We start from the raw sequence: 17,646 nt of genomic DNA, 5'->3' as shown, positions 1-17,646 counted from the left end.
TTTGTAACATGCTTCTCTCCTTCAGTGTTTTACTCATAATCCCAGATAGTTATGTCTGGGACATCTAGGATGCTATCCCAGATAGATAGCATGCATTTCTGTGTTTGCAGGAGCCTTCCCAGTCCTGTACCCCAAGAATCCACCTACCTCAACTCACAAGCCCCAGAGCAACTACACCCTGACTATGAAAATGGTGAGGCTTCCCAAATGACCTGGGCCAAAGTAGGCAGAGCAAGCTGGGGAAGAAGCAATAAGGTGATGTCTATTAACCAAATCTGACCCTGCTGTGTCCTAGCCACCTCTACAAATAAATGACTCATCTATCTTCATGGCTGTGATAGGTGGTAGGTATGGAGTGAGTTAAATGGCAGGAAGAAGGGACTGTGTCATGTCATGATGCCTCCTTTTTTCTCTTTCAGTGAATGTTGTAAGTGGGGATGAGGTTTATTCTTTGGTGTACTGTGTGCAGCAGGAACAGCAACCAGCAACAGGTGAGACATGAGGGAGTGAATTTGTCTCTGACTATTGTCTTTCCTGGAACAGGGAGGATAATCAGTGACTGTGTATGGCAACATGGCTCTGTTCTTTGGCGCTGCTGCTTCTGCTCTTGAAGCTGACTATGAGCATTGCTGTGCCTTATATGAAGATTGGCCTTTGGTCTGGAAGCTGTCTTGAGTAGATGCCAGTGCTGATGCTAACTTGGCCTCCTGTATATCTCACTCCCCAGTCAGATGGCAGCATTGGAGATGGTACCAGCTATGTACTCCCTGTAGCACCCCAATACAGCTGCCTAGTTGTGGCTGTTGTCCCATCCCGTACTTGGTGGGCACAGAAATGCTGAGAGGTACAAATGCCAGGAGGGGTTGGTGGACTCTCACTCCCCCCAGGTACTAGTTTTCCTCTGTACAGTAAGGAGTCATATTTGTGATAGGCAGAAAAGTGAGACAGAAAATATTAATGGAAGTAAGTCCATGAGAAATAGACAGGAGAGAAAGAAGCCTTTATTAACACTAATTTAATGAAGGACTTTAAATGGAATCTCACATATGTTTGTCTCCACAGAAGAACCCCCTGGGATGCATACTGGAGATAAGGTGAGTTAGAATCCCTGTTCTTTCCTCCATGATATTTCTCTCTTTCTTCTGGGGACAGGTTCTCAAATTTTTAAAATTATGGCCACTTAGGAAAAACAAGATATCTCATGGTCTATCTCCTATCTTATCTCTTCACACCACAGGGATAAGAACATTTGATTATAATAGTAAAGTGTCATTGTACAAGGTAATTTTAGAGGCTCACATATACTTTTTTTAGCAATGGACATATGGAAGGTTCGTAGCTAAACTGTAGTGCATGCTTAGTCTAAAAATTCTATAGATTTGAAAATCTTTATCCTGAAATACTGTTGAACAATACATACATCATTTTGTGCTATAAGGTTAACCAAACAACATGTCAAAAACTAAATTAATATTGAATAAAGCTAACCTAAGTGACTTTTGTCATTAAAAAATCAATAATTTCTAAACCTTGATCAATTCAAGACTTCACTGATGATACAAAAATGCTTTCAGAAAATTGCATAAATTCCAACTCTGCACGTGTGCAAATAGAGTAGGTGCTTTGTATTTGAGTCTAGTGTGGTGTGGCAGCCAAATATCTCAGGACAGAGTTCAAGTCCTTGATAAACTCCAGTAACAGGCTAAATTTAGTTTATGAATACAAAATTCTGACATCCTTGAAAAATTACAGTCCATGGAACAGCCTAACAATGACTCATAAAAATGAGAGAAGGCTTTGTACGGGTCAGTTTGCAGCTCATTAGGAGCATCTCAGTAACCCAACAGTGGGACGCAGGCCCTTTGAAAATGGTGGCCTAGGGCCACAGTCTTCCAAGAGGCTCCAAATTTTGTCTTGAGTGGTGCACCATGATAGGGTGCATCCAGGCTGACTGGAAGAGGACTGGGGAAGAGGATCTGTGGGAAACATGTTAGACTTGTCTTCCCTGCTCAGGTTCTATCCATGTACCTTTGCTTTTAGAACTCCTCAGCCATCTATTCTAGGCTGAAGAAGGCAGACCTTACAGATGTGGACTATGAAGATGCTATGTAAAGTTAAAGAAGATTCTGCTCTTGGGAAACCATGCATGACCCTATACCTCCGAACTAATATGTCCTTCAGAGATCCTGGGAGAATCAGAGTTCCAGTACACCTCATCCAGGTGTTTTCCTCCATGAGATTATTCCTGCATCTACTGTGAAGTGAAGTTGGCTCAAGCTTTGAAGAGATCACCCAAGAGAACCAACATGAACTCAGGAGTGGGAAGAACTTTGTTACTAGAACCGGATTCCTATTGGTTCTGTCAGGTACAGGTCAAACTCTGCTCTGAGTTCCTTTTACAAGAGGAAACAGGACAGGAATAAAAGAACTTGAGGTCATGGGGTAGAGGGACAATGAAGCTTAGAAAGCATGAACCCAAGGTTAGTGATTTTGTGGGACTGCTCCATACAGAAAGCTGTGTCCATAATTTTTTGTCCAAGTGCTTTCTCTCCTTAGACAGTACAGAGCTCCAGCCCTGCCCCTTACATTAATCATCCTGTTTCTACATAAAATATGTGACTTAGTGAATTTGGGGGTCACTGTTACCAAACTAAAATTAAAGCAAAGTTACATAAAATACCACTGCGGTTACACTAAATTTTAATGACATATTTTGTATGTCAGGCCAATCTAGGTGCCAATCTAGACGCCCCCATATTTATAAGGAGATATAATCTCAATAGGTTTCACTACATCCAAAGTTCTGTATTTGTTGCAACCTCTAAAAGCTTTAGGAATATGTTTTCTTCCTTAATTCACAAACTTTTTGAAAACATGATAATATGGTTTGAAGTCTGTATTTTAATTTTAAAGCAATCATAAGCTAACACATAAATTAAAACATTTTAAAAGTATATAATGTAAAAGTTAAAGTCTTCCCTATAAGTTACCACAAGTGGTACCCATTGTTAAAAGCTTAGCATTGTTAAAATCTTAGCTCTGCAGATATTTTTCTACTTTTCTGTAGAAACACTTCTACATACATGTGAATATATAGGTATTTAGAAGTATACCTATTTAATAAAATATCATGAAATATTTTAAAGTCTGTATGTAGATTATTGTACTATTTTAAAAGCTGTGAAGTATCCTGTTATATGATAAATCATAATATACTTTTTCCTTTTTTTATTTTGCTAAAATATAAATAACATAAAATTCACCATTTTAACCATGTTGTTCTTTATTTTCCAGTTATCAAATTCCTTTTATTCATTTTTTTCCTCATTTGTGTTTCTTCTATTTTTCTCTTTTTTTAATTGAGGTAACAGTTTATAACATTACATAAATTTTATGTGTATATTATAATTTGACTTCCATTTACACTGCAGTGTGCTTAACACCAAAAGTTTAGTTTCAGTCCACTACCATATAGTTGGCTCCCTTTACCCACTTTGCTCTCCCCCCACCCTCTTTTCCTCTGGTAACTGCTAATCTGTTCTTTGTATCTATGTGTTTGTTTTTGTCTTGTTTTTGTGAGTAGTGTAAGATAGGTGTCCAGTTTCATTATTTTAATATGAATATCCAGTTTTCCCAACATCATTTATTGAAGAAACTATCCCTTCTCCACTGAATATTCTTGGCTCTCTTGTCAATTATTAATTGACCATATATGCATGAGTTTATTTATGGGCTCTCAATTCTGTTTCATTTGTCTATGTGTCTGTTTTTATACCAATACCATACTGTTTTTATTATGATAGCTTTGCAATATAGTTTGAAATCAGGAAGTGTGATGTCTCCAGCTTTGGTCTTCTTTCTCAGTATTGCTTTGGTTATTTGGGGACTTTTGTAGTACCAAACAAATTTTAGAATTCTTTGTTATATTTCTGTGAAAAAATGTCATTGGGATATTGATAAGGATTGCATTAAATGTATAGATGGCTTTGGGTAGTATGGACACTTTAACAATATTAATTCTTTCAATACATGAACAAGGGATATCTTTCCATTTATTTATGTCTTCTTCTATGTCTTACATCAAGGTCTTATAGTTTTAAATATACAGACCTTTCACCCCCTTGGTTAAACTTATTCCTAAGTATTGTATTGTTTTTGATGCTATAATACATGGGATTGTTTTCTTTATTTCTTTTCAGATAATTTGTTGTTAATGTGTAGAAATGCAACTGAGTTTTTGTGTGTTTATTTTTATCTTGAAATTTAACTGTATTTTATTACTTCCAGAAGATTTTTGGTGGAGTCTTTAGGGTTTTCTATATATAAATCATGTCATTCACATACAAATTTTATTTCTTCCTTTCTGATTAGGATACCTTTTATTTCTTTTTCTTGTGTAATTGCTTTGGTTAGGGCTTCCAGTATTATGTTGAATAGGAGTGGTGAGAATGACCACTCTTGCTTGTTCCTGATGTTAGAAGAAAAGTTTTCAGCTTTTCACCTTTGAGTATGATATTAGCTGTGGATTTGTTATATATGGCATTTATTATATGGAGGTACATTCCTTCTATATTCAATTTTGAAAGTTTTTTTATCATGAAAGCTTTTGTCAAATGCCTTGTCTGCATCTATTGAGATGATCTTATAGTTTTAATTTTTAATCTATTAAATTGATATATTACAGTTGTTGATTTGCATATGTTGAGCCATCTTTGTATCCCAGGAATGAATTTCATTTGATCATGATATTTGATCCTTTTAACGTGTGGTTGAATTCAATTTGCTAGTATTTTGTGGATTGTTTTTTGCATCTATATTCATCAGGGATATTGGCCTGTAGGGTTTTTTTTCTTTTCTTTTCTTGTAGTGTCCTTATTTTGCTTTGGTATCTGGGTAATTATGGCCGCATAAAATGTTTTTGTACATGTTTACTTCTCTTCCATTTTTTGAACAGCTTGAGAAGAATTGGCTTTAATTCTTCTTTAAATGCTTTCTAGAATTAACCTGTGAAACTATACAGTCATGGACTTTTCTTTTTGGGGAAGCTTTTGATTACTGATTCAATGTCCTATTTATTACTGATGTCTCCAGATTTTCTGTCCCTTCATGATTCAGTCTTCCAATTTGTCAGAATATAATTGTTTATAGTAGTTTCCTATGATCCCTTGTATTTCTGTGGTATTAATTGTAATGTCTCCTTTTTTCACTTACAATTTTATTTATTTGAGTCCTCTTTTTCTTGTTTAATCTAACTACAGATTTGTCAATTTTGTTTATCTTTTCAAAGAACCAGCTCTAGTTTTCTTATTCTCTTCTATTGTTTTCCTATTCTCTATTTCATTTATTTTTGCTTAATCTTTATTATTTCCTTACTTCTGCTAACTTTGAGCTTAGTTTTTTCTTGTTTTTCCAGTTCCTTGAGGTACAATGCTAGGTTGTTCATATGAGGTCTTTCTTTTATGTTTTTTTAAATGTAGGCTTTTATAGCCATAAACTTTCCTCATTAGACTGTTTTTGCTGCATTCCCAAGTAATGGTGTGTTATGTTTTTATTTTATTTTGTCTAAAGATATTTTTTGACTTCCCTTTTGCTTTATTCTTTGATCCATTAGTTGTTCAGAAGTGTGTTGTTTAATTTCCATTTATTTGTAAAATTTCCAGCTTTCCTCCTGTTATTAATTTCTAGTTTCATACTATTGTGGTAGGAAAAAAATACTTGATATAATTTATTTCTCCTTAAATTTGTTGAGACTTGTATAGTGGCCTAACATATTATCTAGCCTAGGAAAAGTTCTATGTGTACTTGATAACTGTGTATTCTGTTGCTGTTGGGTGGAATGTTCTATATATGTGTGTTAGGTCTATTAGGTCTGTAGTGTTGTTCCAATTCACTGTTTCCCTATTGATTCTCTGGATGATCTATCTACTGTAGAAATGGGATAGTTAAGCCCCCAACTATTATTTTGTTGGTGCTTATTTCTCCTTTACTTCTGTTACTATTTGCTTTATATATTTTGACATCCCAATTTTGGGTACATAGATATTTACAGTTGTTATATTTTCTTGATAAATTGACCCCTTTTAGATTATATAATGATCTTCTTTGTCTCATGTTATAGCTTTTGACTTAAAGTCTGTTTTGTCTGATATAAATATAGCTTCTCTCTTTTGGTTTCATTTACTCAGAATATTTTTTTCCATTCCTTCATTTTGATCCTATGGGTGTCCTTATAGGTGACATGCTTCTATTGTGAGCATATATAGTTGAGCTTTGTTTTATTATCCACTCAGCCTTATGATTGAAGAATTGAATTAATTTACATTTAAATAATTATTGATATGTAAGAACTTACTAATGCCATCCTATTCATTATTTTCTGCCTTTTTGTAGCTTCCTATTCTTTTCTTCCTCTCATTGTTTTCCTTTCTGAATTGATGATTATTCATAGTGGTATGCTTAGATTTTCTTTTTATCTTCTGTGTATCTACTGTAGGTTTTTGCTTTGTTGTTGCTATGAGGCTTACATAAAATATCGTATAGATATTACAGTCCATTTTATGCTGATAATAAGTTAATTGCATACCAAACTTCTACCTTTTTACTCCTTCCACATTATGTTTATGATGTCACAATTTACCACTTTTTGTATTGTGTAGCTATTAACAAATTATTATCATTATATTTATTTTTATGCTTTTGTCCTTTAAACTTTATACTAGAGTTAAGTTTTTTTTTTATTTTTATTTTTTTTGCGGTACACGGGCCTCTCACTGCTGTGGCCTCTCCCGTTGCGGAGCACAGGCTCCGGATGCGCAGGCCCAGCGCCCATGGCTCACGGGCCCAGCCGCTCCGCGGCATGTGGGATCTTCCCAGACCGGGGCACGAACCCGTGTCCCCTGCATCGGCAGGTGGACTCTCAACCACTGCGCCACCAGGGAAGCCCTAGAGTTAAGTTATTAACACATCACCATATCGTAGTATTACAGTATTCTGAATTTGACTATATATTTACCCTTACCAATGTGTTCTATGTCTTCATATGCTTTTATGTTCTTAATTAACATCCTTTCACTTCAACTTAAAGAACTTCTTTCAGCATTTCTTATAAGGCAGATCTAGTGGGTGATGAGCTCCTTCAGCTTTTGTTTGTTGGTGAAGTCTTTATCTCACCTTTGTATCTGAAGGACAACTTTTCCCAGTAGTTTTCTTAGTTGGTTTTTTTTTCAGTATTTTGAATATATCATCCCACTTTCTTCTAGCCTGCAAGGTTTGATAATATTATGGGTGTTCCTATGTATAAGGTTTTTTTTTTTCTGTTTAAATAATTCTTTCTTTGTCTTTGCTTTTAGACAATTTTATTATCATGTGTTTTGGAAAAGATTGTTTGGAGTTGAAGTTTTGGGTGGCCTATTAGCTTTATGAGCTGGATGCCCAAATCTCTCCCCAGATTTGGGATGTTCTCAGCCATTATTACTTTAAATGAGCTTTTTGCCCCATTCTCCCTTTCCTCTTTGGGGATTCCAATAATGAATAGATTATTTCTCTTAATGGTAGTTTATAGTTCACATAGCATTTCTTCACTCTTTTTCATTCTTTTCTTCTTTATTCTCCTCTAATTAGATAATTTCAAAGAATGTGTCTTCTGTACTTCACAGATTCTTCTGCTTGATCTAGTCGATTACTGGTGCTCTCTGTTGCATTTATTTCATTTATTGTATTCTTCAGCTCCAGGATTTCTGTTTGCTTCTTTTTAAAGATTTCTGTCTCTATGTTAAATTTTGCATTTTGCTCATATATTATTTTCCTGAATTCATTGAATTGTCTTTCTGTGTTGTCTTATAGTTCACTGAACTTCCTTAGAATAGTTATTTTGAATTTTTATTGCATAAATCACAGATCCATATTTCTTTGGAGCTGGTTATTGAAAAAATGATTGTATTCTTTTTGTAGTATTATATTTCCTTTATTTTTATATCTCTTGGGGTCTTGCATTGCTATCTTCACATTTGAGGGAGCAGTCTCCTTCTCCAGTCTTTACTGGCTGATTTTGGGAGAAAAATACTTTCTGTCAGCCCTGCTAGGAATTCTAAGGCTTTCTTAGAACTTTTCTATGGGTGTACCTGATCCACATTTCGTGTTCTATCTTGTAAGAGAATTCTTAATCTTGTATGCCTTCTCTTGATCTGCCAGGCCAGGTGCTGCCAGACTCCTTTTTGCTTTTTCTAGGGTGGTCCTGAATGCTTAAGTTGTGTCATTTCTCCCAAGTCCACAGAGCTGGTTCAGCTTTCTGTGTGTGCTCACTAGCCATCTTCAAAGGCTGATTTTTGCAGCTATTGGGAACATAAGTAAAGAACCATTCCTGCAGTGGAGGAATGTGTGAGTGAGGCCTGTGGAGTGCTATTGGTGCCTGTGGGCCAGTTGGAGGGATCTGTAGGTGAGACATCCCCTGTGGTTCACAGGCAGACATCCTGATGGATTCTGTGATGCAGCTAGTAGCACTCATGTCCCTCTGGTCCCCTCTGAGAGCCCTATCTGCCACTTTCCCAGTGGCTCTCCACCACTCAGTCACACAGCACACCTCAATATTCCCCTTCAATCTATCCAACATCTGAGTTTTTTGCTCTGAGAGTGTGTCAGAAATTCTCTGCTGGACTCCTGGATTTCCACAAGACTCTCTTGTTCTTTGGTGATTGTCTAAACTGGTGGTCTTGGAGGAAAGACAGAAGAAAATTCTTATTCTGCTATGATGATAATGTCACTGTGGTCCAATTTCTTTCTTTATGAACTTTTACTTTCTAGTTCTTTTTGCTACAATCTGTGAGTTCATTTGTCCAGAAGGTGAAAAAGCAGAATTTAAGACTGATAGTTTAGATTTGCTCTCAATAGTTTTAATACTTTATTCCATGGTCTTCCTTCTTCTATTGTTGCCTTTGAGAAAATTTCTCTCAGTTTAATTGTTGTTTCTTTGTAGTTAATCTGTCTTTTCTCACTGGTTACTTTTAAGTCTCTCTATCTTTGGTCTTATGTAGTTTCATTCTGCTGTGTCTAAATATGAATTTATTTCACTTGAGATAAATGTTTCTTAAACCTGAGGATTCATGGTTTTCTTCAAATTTAGAAAATACTTAATTATAATCTCTGTTGTTATATTGCCTCATCATTGTTTTAATTCTAGCCTTCAGAAATTCATATTAGAAGTTTTCTGGACCTTCTGCCTTTATTCTCATGACTCTTAATTAGTCTTCCAATTTTTCATTTCTTTATTAGCCCTGTTGCATTCAGGGCAATTTCCTAATCTCTATCTTTCAGTTTACTGATTGTTTCTTCAGCTATATCAGTTTAACCTATTTCTTTCTTATTTCAATGACTACATTTTTTTTTCTTCTCAGAGATATTAGTAGCAAAATTTTTAAAGCATGGTTTCTGAAGAGTTGTCTGGATTTACATTTTGGCCTCACCATTTACTAGTCCTGCAGTTTGGGTCAAGAAAATTAACCTCTGTGTGTTTTTCATGCTTAAAATTGGGATAGCAATTGTATCTAATATATGACGTTGTTTTGCTAATTATGTAAAATCATTTGTTTAAAATGCTTAAAAGTATACTTGGCACTCATTAAGTTTTCAAAGATATTATTATTATAACTTTTCAAATTTGTCTTTTTATTATTTATAGTATTTTACTCTTATGGGCTTAATACTGTTGATTCTTGAACAACATGGGTTTAAACTGCGTGGGTCCACTTATATATCTTATTTTTTCAATACATATACTACTACATGATTCAAAATTGGTTGAATTTGCAGATGCAGAACTACAGATATGGAGGACCAACTGTAAAGTTATATATGGATTTTTGATTGCATGGAGAGTTGGGACCCCTAACACTTGTGTTATTCAAGAGTCAACTGTACTTTATTATTTTAACAACCTTAAAATAGTTTAAATACATTTAATATACTGTAATTCTTAGATAGTTCTTCTGAAGTTTTAGGTATTTAAAGCCTGTATTTATTGTATATTTTGAATCTTGTTCTTCATAAGTTGATGGGTTTTGTGATTTTAGATTAAGAACCTTTTTGTGCAGTGTAGGAATTCCATGTGACCTGGGTTTCTGACTGTGTCCCTCAAAAGCCATTTTGTATTTACTTCTTCTAAGCCCTGGGTGGTCACTGGCCCAGGACCAATTTTTATAATAATTCTTTATTTGGGATTTCCCAGAGCACACACAAGAGCATGGCACAGTCCTGGGCTTTTGTTGTTTCAGAAGAAACTTTCTATTTTCCCTAAGCTTGTACAAACACAAGCTTACTTGCCATCTATCTGTGCTTGTGGGTAATTTTTTTCCCTCACCAAACCACTCATTTATTAAAAAGAAAGTCTTGTGATGTTTTAGTTTCAAGTTTCTCCTTTTGTAGGTCTAAAATTTTGTCTACTGATTCCACGTAGACTTTAAGTGCGAAGCTCATAAAAATTATTTAGTGTAGTATTTTCTCTCCCACTCCTCCTAGGGGAACAGTAATGTAATTTACATGTTTAACACTCTGTTTTCACTTCCTTTTTTTATCTGTAATAGGGGAATTTCCCTTCTTACCTGTTTGGTTATGCATTTTAAAAATTATGCAAAATTTATCCATCCCTGAATGAATTTATGAATGCTTTTTCTGACTGGGAATTATACCTTTGTGAACTGGGAAAGAGTTGCTAGGACAGCATGTTAGAAGAGTGAACAAAAACCTCTGAAGGGAAATTGAGATTGAAAGCCAGGGTATAACTTGGTAGTACTTGTTTATTTTCTGTCACCAACAACTGATGTTCAACTGGCAGGAAGATATGCACAGGAAGCTGCTCTGCGTGATGCTATTAAGGGTTGGTATAGTCAATGACCCATGGCTCACAGTTCTTTTTGGTAATTGTCCTTCCTGCATGGAAAGTCATATCTCATCCACATTTCTGGAAACCCCACAAACACACAATTAAAACAGAAAATAGAAAGCTTCAGATTGAATTGTCTGATTCGTGGAGGCCCCTCTGCACCTGCCGTCCCCAGGGAGTCTAGGTCACTTACTGGGCGGTATTTTCACACATGGAGGGAGGATGGCTCCTTGTTGCAGATGCTGCTCAGATATCTGCCAGGAGACTCACTAAGTCTTCCTGTGCCTCTGTCTCCCCTCAGACTCCAAGACTAGGTTTACCTCTACTCCCCACCCCAGGAATAGCAATGCCTTCTTTAGAAGGGGTTTATAGAAACTTCTACTAATACTGAAGAAACTGGTACTCCTCATGAAGAAGAAATATTTGAGTTTGGTAAAATTCCAGTCTCTAAAAATAATCACTATCTGAAACTAAAACTTCCTCCTGCTCTTCTCTAATTGAGTAAATATGGGGATACTTCTTTTAGAAACTGGGTCTCTGGAGCATCTCCATCTTTATATCTGCCAGGGAGGTAATAGAGAACAGCTTCCAGGCATTCTTACTCAGTCTGAATTCCATGTCATGCTGTTTGGCCTATGCAGGGCCCCAGTAGACTTCTAGAAATAATTAATTGCATTGTAAAGAATCTGCTGGGCAGAAGGATATGGTTTTGCCTAAATAACATCTAGGTGTTGTCTATTAAGACAAAATCAATATTTCCACTAGCCAATTCTGCTCCAGAAGGTCTCCAACAAACATTATCACCTCCAAAAGCATGTATTTATTACCCTGGACATAAAATTCCTAGGTCAAGCCCCACTCAAGGAAGACAAATGTTGTTCATGATAATTACAGTAACTATTAAAATTACTACTACAGGGCTTCCCTGGTGGCGCAGTGGTTGAGAGTCAGCCTGTCAATGCAGGGGACACGGGTTCGTGCCCCAGTCCGGGAAGATCCCACATGCCGTGGAGCGGTTAGGCCCGTGAGCCATGGCTGCTGAGCCTGTGCGTCCAGAGCCTGTGCTCCGCAACGGGAGAGGCCACAACAATAAGAGGCCCGTGTACTGCAAAAAAAAAAAAAAAAAAAAAAAATTACTACTGCAACTACTACCACACAATGATGATGACCATGACAATGACTACTTCTACGGCCATGTATGCAGCATATTTATATACATTATGACACTTATTCTGCCATAGTGACCTTGGAACCCCAAGTTCAACCAGATATATCCAGAGATCTCTGAAGTTTACGAGCCTCATTTTTCTACCCTAACTGTCCTAGTAGTCAACTTCCTCAAATGGGAGATGTTATTTATTTTCTTCTGAATTGTATTTCATGAAGATTCTCTTCTTCTTTGTTTTAATTCTGGCATCCCCCATCTTGGCACTATGCTCTGTGTCCCATTCAAGATATTGAACAGAATTTGCAGAGACTGCTTTTGCTCTGCATCCGAGATAGCATCCTTCTGCCTGCTGCTACCTGTGGAATCTCTAAGTCAAGAGTCTTCATGGCTGTGCCAAGAGGCTTTTATATCTATGTGTAACTCTGCTTCCCTGCGGTACCTGTGACTCCATCTGACTGGTAGCTAAATATCTTTGCAGAGGGATAGTTTTATCTCTCACTTTGGTTAAATATATGCACACACAATTTCACTTTTGCCATTACAGTCTTAAACATTGTTACCTTTCCCTCCACTGAACCATTTAGCTTCCTAATCTCTGCATGTGGTCCCTAGTTTGCTTCCAAGTTTAGGTATTCTTCCAGTCTATGTCTATCCATATGTAAGTGCCTACCATCTGTCAAATACAGAGCAGCACCCAGATGGAGCCTGTCAATCATTTCAGAGGATTTGTTGTCACCACTGTGGCCCATCAACCTCACTATGACAACACTTGTCTCTAACGACTCATTATTTCTCTTTTCTACCTGCAACAATCACTTTCACACAAACCATGAATTCCGCCCCACACCATTTGGTAACACCTTAGGAAATATTAACTTCCAACCAAACAGGATACATTTCCATAGAAGACATATTGGAATCAATGAAAGGTTGTGAATATTTTGAAAAATCTCCTCAGATATTTATGAAAAATTTATACCTATCATGAACTCCTCCACCATCTTTTGCTTGCTTCTCTCTGTACTCTCTTCCCTAATTTGCTTCCATCCATCAGAATCCTATGACTTCCTGGCTGGCCAGGATGAGAAGGAATTTACAAGCCACCTAGGAACCTTTCCAGTAGGCAAGGACTTGAAGATCAGCTCTGGCCCCTCTTCTAAACACAAATAAGCCATTTATGCAGAAAGTTAAAGTAGCATTACTTGATATACCTTAAGGTTAGAAAGGCCGAAAAACCCAGGCCATTTTTTAAATGAATCTTTTAAAAATATATATAAATAGCATATGTTTATTGTAGGAATACTAGAAAACACAAATAAGCTAAATGAGGAAAATAAAAATCACCTTTAATTACATTATTCAGATATAATTACAGTAAAGACTTGGTGTTTATTGTCTCAGACATTTTTTTACTGGAGAGCAAGAGAGTGGTATGCAGCAGATAAATTGCATTTAGTAGCCACTTTCCCCTTAGCAGTATATCATGAGCATCTTTTATTGCTATTAAATATTCTTCTACAGAAGCATTTTAATGGCAGCTTGGTAATCCATATATAATTTATTTTCAAACTGGCTTTGTTTGGTGTTTTTAGCCTTTTCTTTCTACATGATTATAATGGTTCATCACATCACATACATACATCAGTATTTCCCAAAGTAAAACTAGGTTTATAGTGAATGATATTGTTAAGTATTCACGTGAACAGATAACATTGAGTCTATGATTATTATTTCACTATCAGTCTCCAGGTTACAAACACCAGTGATTTTGTGAATTAAAGTTTCATGCTGCATAAGGTACAAAAAGGCAACTTGCATCTGCCTGGACAGCCTAATCTGAGCAGATTGTTCTGTATAACATTTCTGAGGACTACATACTATCAGAATGAGAGTGACAATAGGCTTTGACGTGATGCATGCTTTGCAGGGTGTAGCCGTGTTAAGACCAGCCTGTGGTATAAAAAGCAGTATGGATTAGAAATAGGGAAGGGAATAATGCAATGATATAGAGCAAGTGCTTTGAATCTTAGTAAAAATCCCATTCTACGAAGTTAGAAATTGACTAAGGAAAATTTCACCTAAGAAAACCGAGCCATTGCAAAAACGGCCCTGTTATCTTAAGAAACATTGAGAGATGATATATCATAGCAAGACATCAAAGTGTTTAAGAGTCAGACTATGGAACTGGACTGCCTAGGTTTGACTCCCAGTTGTTACTACTAGAAATTGACCATATTGGTCTTGATCAACTTGCCTTTTCTGGTGCCTCAGTTTCCTCAATTGCATAAAGGGGATAGTGCTGACTTCACAAGCTTACTGAGGGTACTAATGACTTTGTGGGCATAAAGCACTTTGAATTTACTCAACTTATTAACAGCCATATATAAGTGTTAGCTATCATCGGTGTCAAGATGTGGAATTCCTCTGGCATTGAGAGGATCGTCTTCAATTCTCTAGCACCTATGGAAAAGAAGATAGAGGTGAGACATTGAAGAGCTCTTCTACTTCCTTTTCTTGCTAACTGTGCAAAACTTAGTTTAAAAAGTAGTTTTCATGGGCTTCCCTGGTGGTGCAGTGGTTGAGAATCTGCCTGCCAATGCAGGGGACACGGGTTCAAGCCCTGGTCTGAGAAGATCCCACATGCCGCGGAGCAACTAGCCCCGTGAGCCACAATTACTGAGCCTGCGCGTCTGGAGCCTGTGCTCCACAACAAGAAAGGCCGTGATAGTCAGAGGCCTGCACACCGCGATGAGGAGTGGCCCCCACTTGCCGTAGTAACTAGAGAAAGCCCTTGCACAGAAACGAAGAGCCAACACAGCCATAAATAAATAAATAAAATTTTAACAACAACAACAAAAAAAAGTAGTTTTCATTTCCAGAACACAGGACTGAACAGGTGGCGGAGGGAACATCTTCTCAAATAGCTGAACTAGGCCTTCATGCTCTTATGGTTGTTACTAATCAACTTTTTTTTTTCTTTTTTTTTTTGTTTCTGCTTTATAACAAAGTGAATCAGTCATACATATACATCTGTTCCCACATCCCTTCCATCTTGCGTCTCCCTCCCTCCAACCCTCCCTTTCCCACACCTGCAGGTGGTCACAAAGCACCGAGCTGATCTCCCTGTGCTCTGCGGCTGCTTCCTACTATCTATCTACCTTACGATTGGTAGTGTATATATGTCCATGCCTCTCTTTCGCTTTGTCACAGCTTACCCTTCCCCCTCCGCATATCCTCAAGTCCATTCTCAAGTAGGTCTGCGTCTTTATTCCTGTTTTACCCCTAGGTTCTTCATGACATTTTTTTTTTCTTAAATTCCATATCTATGTGTTAGCATACGGTATTTGTCTTTCTCTTTCTGACTTACCTCACTCTGTATGACAGACTCTAGGTCTATCCACCTCATTACAAATAGCTCAGTTTCGTTTCTTTATATGGCTGAGTAATATTCCATTGTATATATGTGCCACATCTTCTTTATCCATTCATCCTATGATGGACACTTAGGTTGTTTCCATCTCCAGGCTATTGTGAATAGAGCTGCAATGAACATTTTGGTACATGTCTCTTTTTGAATTAGGGTTTTCTCAGGGTAAATACCTAGTAGTGGGATTGCTGGGTCATATGGTAGTTCTATTTGTAGTTTTTTAAGGAACCTCCATACTGTTCTCCATAGTGGCTGTACCAATTCACATTCCCACCAGCAGTGCAAGAGTGTTCCCTTTTCTCCACACCCTCTCCAGCATTTATTGTTTCTAGATTTTTTGATGATGGTCATTCTGACTGGTGTGAGATGATATCTCATTGTAGTTTTGATTTGTATTTCTCTAATGATTAATGATGTCAAGCATTCTTTCATGTGTTTGTTGGCAGTCTGTATATCTTCTTTGGAGAAACGCTTATTTAAGTCTTCTGCTCATTTTTGGATTGGGTTGTTTGTTTTTTTGTTATTGAGCTGCATGAGCTTCTTGTAAATTTTGGAGATTAATCCTTTGTCAGTTGCTTCATTTGCAAATATTTTCTCCCATTCTGAGGGTTGTCTTTTGGTCTTGTTTATGGTTTCCTTTGCTGTGCAAAGCTTTGAAGTGTCATTAGGTCCCATTTGTTTATCTTTGTTTTTATTTCCATTTCTCTAGGGGGTAGGTCCAAAAGGATCTTCCTGTGATTTATGTCATAGAGTGTTCTGCCTATGTTTTCCTCTAAGAGTTTGATAGTTTCTGGCCTTACATTTAGGTCTTTAATCCATTTTGAGCTTATTTTTGTGTATGGTGTTAGGGAATGATCTAATCTCATACTTTTACATGTCCCTGTCCAGTTTTCCCAGCACCACTTATTGAAGAGGCTGTCCTTTCTCCACTGTGCATTCCTGCCTCCTTTATCAAAGATAAGGTGACCATATGTGCGTGGGTTTATCTCTGGGCTTTCTATCCTGTTCCATTGATCTATCTTTCTGTTTTTGTGCCAGTACCACACTGTCTTGATTACTGTAGCTTTGTAGTATAGTCTGAAGTCAGGGAGCCTGATTCCTCCAGCTCCGTTTTTCATTCTCAAGATTGTTTTGGTTATTCGGGGTCTTTTGTTTTTCCAAACAAATTTTGAAATATTTTGTTCTAGTTCTGTGAAAAATGCCAGTGGTAGTTTGATAGGGATTGCATTGAATCTGTAGATTGCTTTGGGTAGTAGAGTCATTTTCACAATATTGATTCTTCCAATCCAGGAGCATGGTATATCTCTCCATCTATTTGTATCATCTTTAATTTCTTTCATCAGTGTCTTATAATTTTCTGCATACAGGTCTTTTGTCTCCTTAGGTAGGTTTATTCCTAGATATTTTATTCTTTTTGTTGCAATGGTAAATGGGAGTGTTTTCTTGATTTCACTTTCAGATTTTTCATCATTAGTGTACAGGAATGCCAGAGATTTCTGTGCATTAATTTTGTATCCTGCTACTTTACGAAATTCATTGATTAGTTCCAGTAGTTTTCTGGTAGCATCTTTAGGATTCTCTATGTATAGTATCATGTCATCTGCAAACAGTGACAGCTTTACTTCTTCTTTTCCAATTTGGATTCCTTTTATTTCCTTTTCTTCTCTGATTGCTGTGGCTAAAACTTCCAAAACTATGTTGAATAAGAGTGGTGAGAGTGGGCAGCCTTGTCTTGTTCCTGATCTTAGTGGAAATGGTTTCAGTTTTTCACCATTGAGGATGATGTTGGCTGTGGGTTTGTCATATATGGCCTTTATTATGGTGAGGAAAGTTCCCTCTATGCCTACTTTCTGCAGGGTTTTTATCATAAATTCGTGTTGAATTTTGTCAGAAGCTTTCTCTGCATCTATTGAGATGATCATATGGTTTTTCTCCTTCAGTTTGTTAATATGGTGTATCACGTTGATTGATTTGCATATATTGAAGAATCCTTGCATTCCTGGAATAAACCCCACTTGATCATGGTGTATGATCCTCTTAATATGCTGTTGGATTCTGTTTGCTAGTATTTTGTTGAGGATTTTTGCATCTATGTTCATCAGTGATATTGGCCTGTAGTTTTCTTTCTTTGTGACATCCTTGCCTGGTTTTGGTATCAAGGTGATGGTGGCCTCGTAG

At 36.9% G+C, this 17,646-nt stretch overlaps 1 protein-coding gene across 1 annotated transcript in view; it reads left to right on the top strand.

Annotated features, from left to right (window-relative positions):
• The window catches only part of LOC309799211 (Fc receptor-like protein 3), a gene marked incomplete at both ends in the record, with an annotated part of 124,561 nt that overhangs the window by 15,866 nt on the left and 91,049 nt on the right, over positions 1–17,646 (top strand). Inside the window, 4 exon segments of the mRNA XM_082612199.1 lie at positions 111–193; positions 420–491; positions 1,063–1,094; positions 2,041–2,108. Of these exon segments, the coding sequence (XP_082468325.1) occupies positions 111–193; positions 420–491; positions 1,063–1,094; positions 2,041–2,108 (255 nt within the window).

Source organism: Mesoplodon mirus (genome assembly GCF_964341445.2).
Source record: "Mesoplodon mirus genome assembly, chromosome: 3".
In the NCBI taxonomy this organism is placed as follows: domain Eukaryota; kingdom Metazoa; phylum Chordata; class Mammalia; order Artiodactyla; family Ziphiidae; genus Mesoplodon; species Mesoplodon mirus.
Note: the sequence above shows the minus strand (reverse complement) of the source record. Positions and strands in the feature narration are given on the sequence as shown.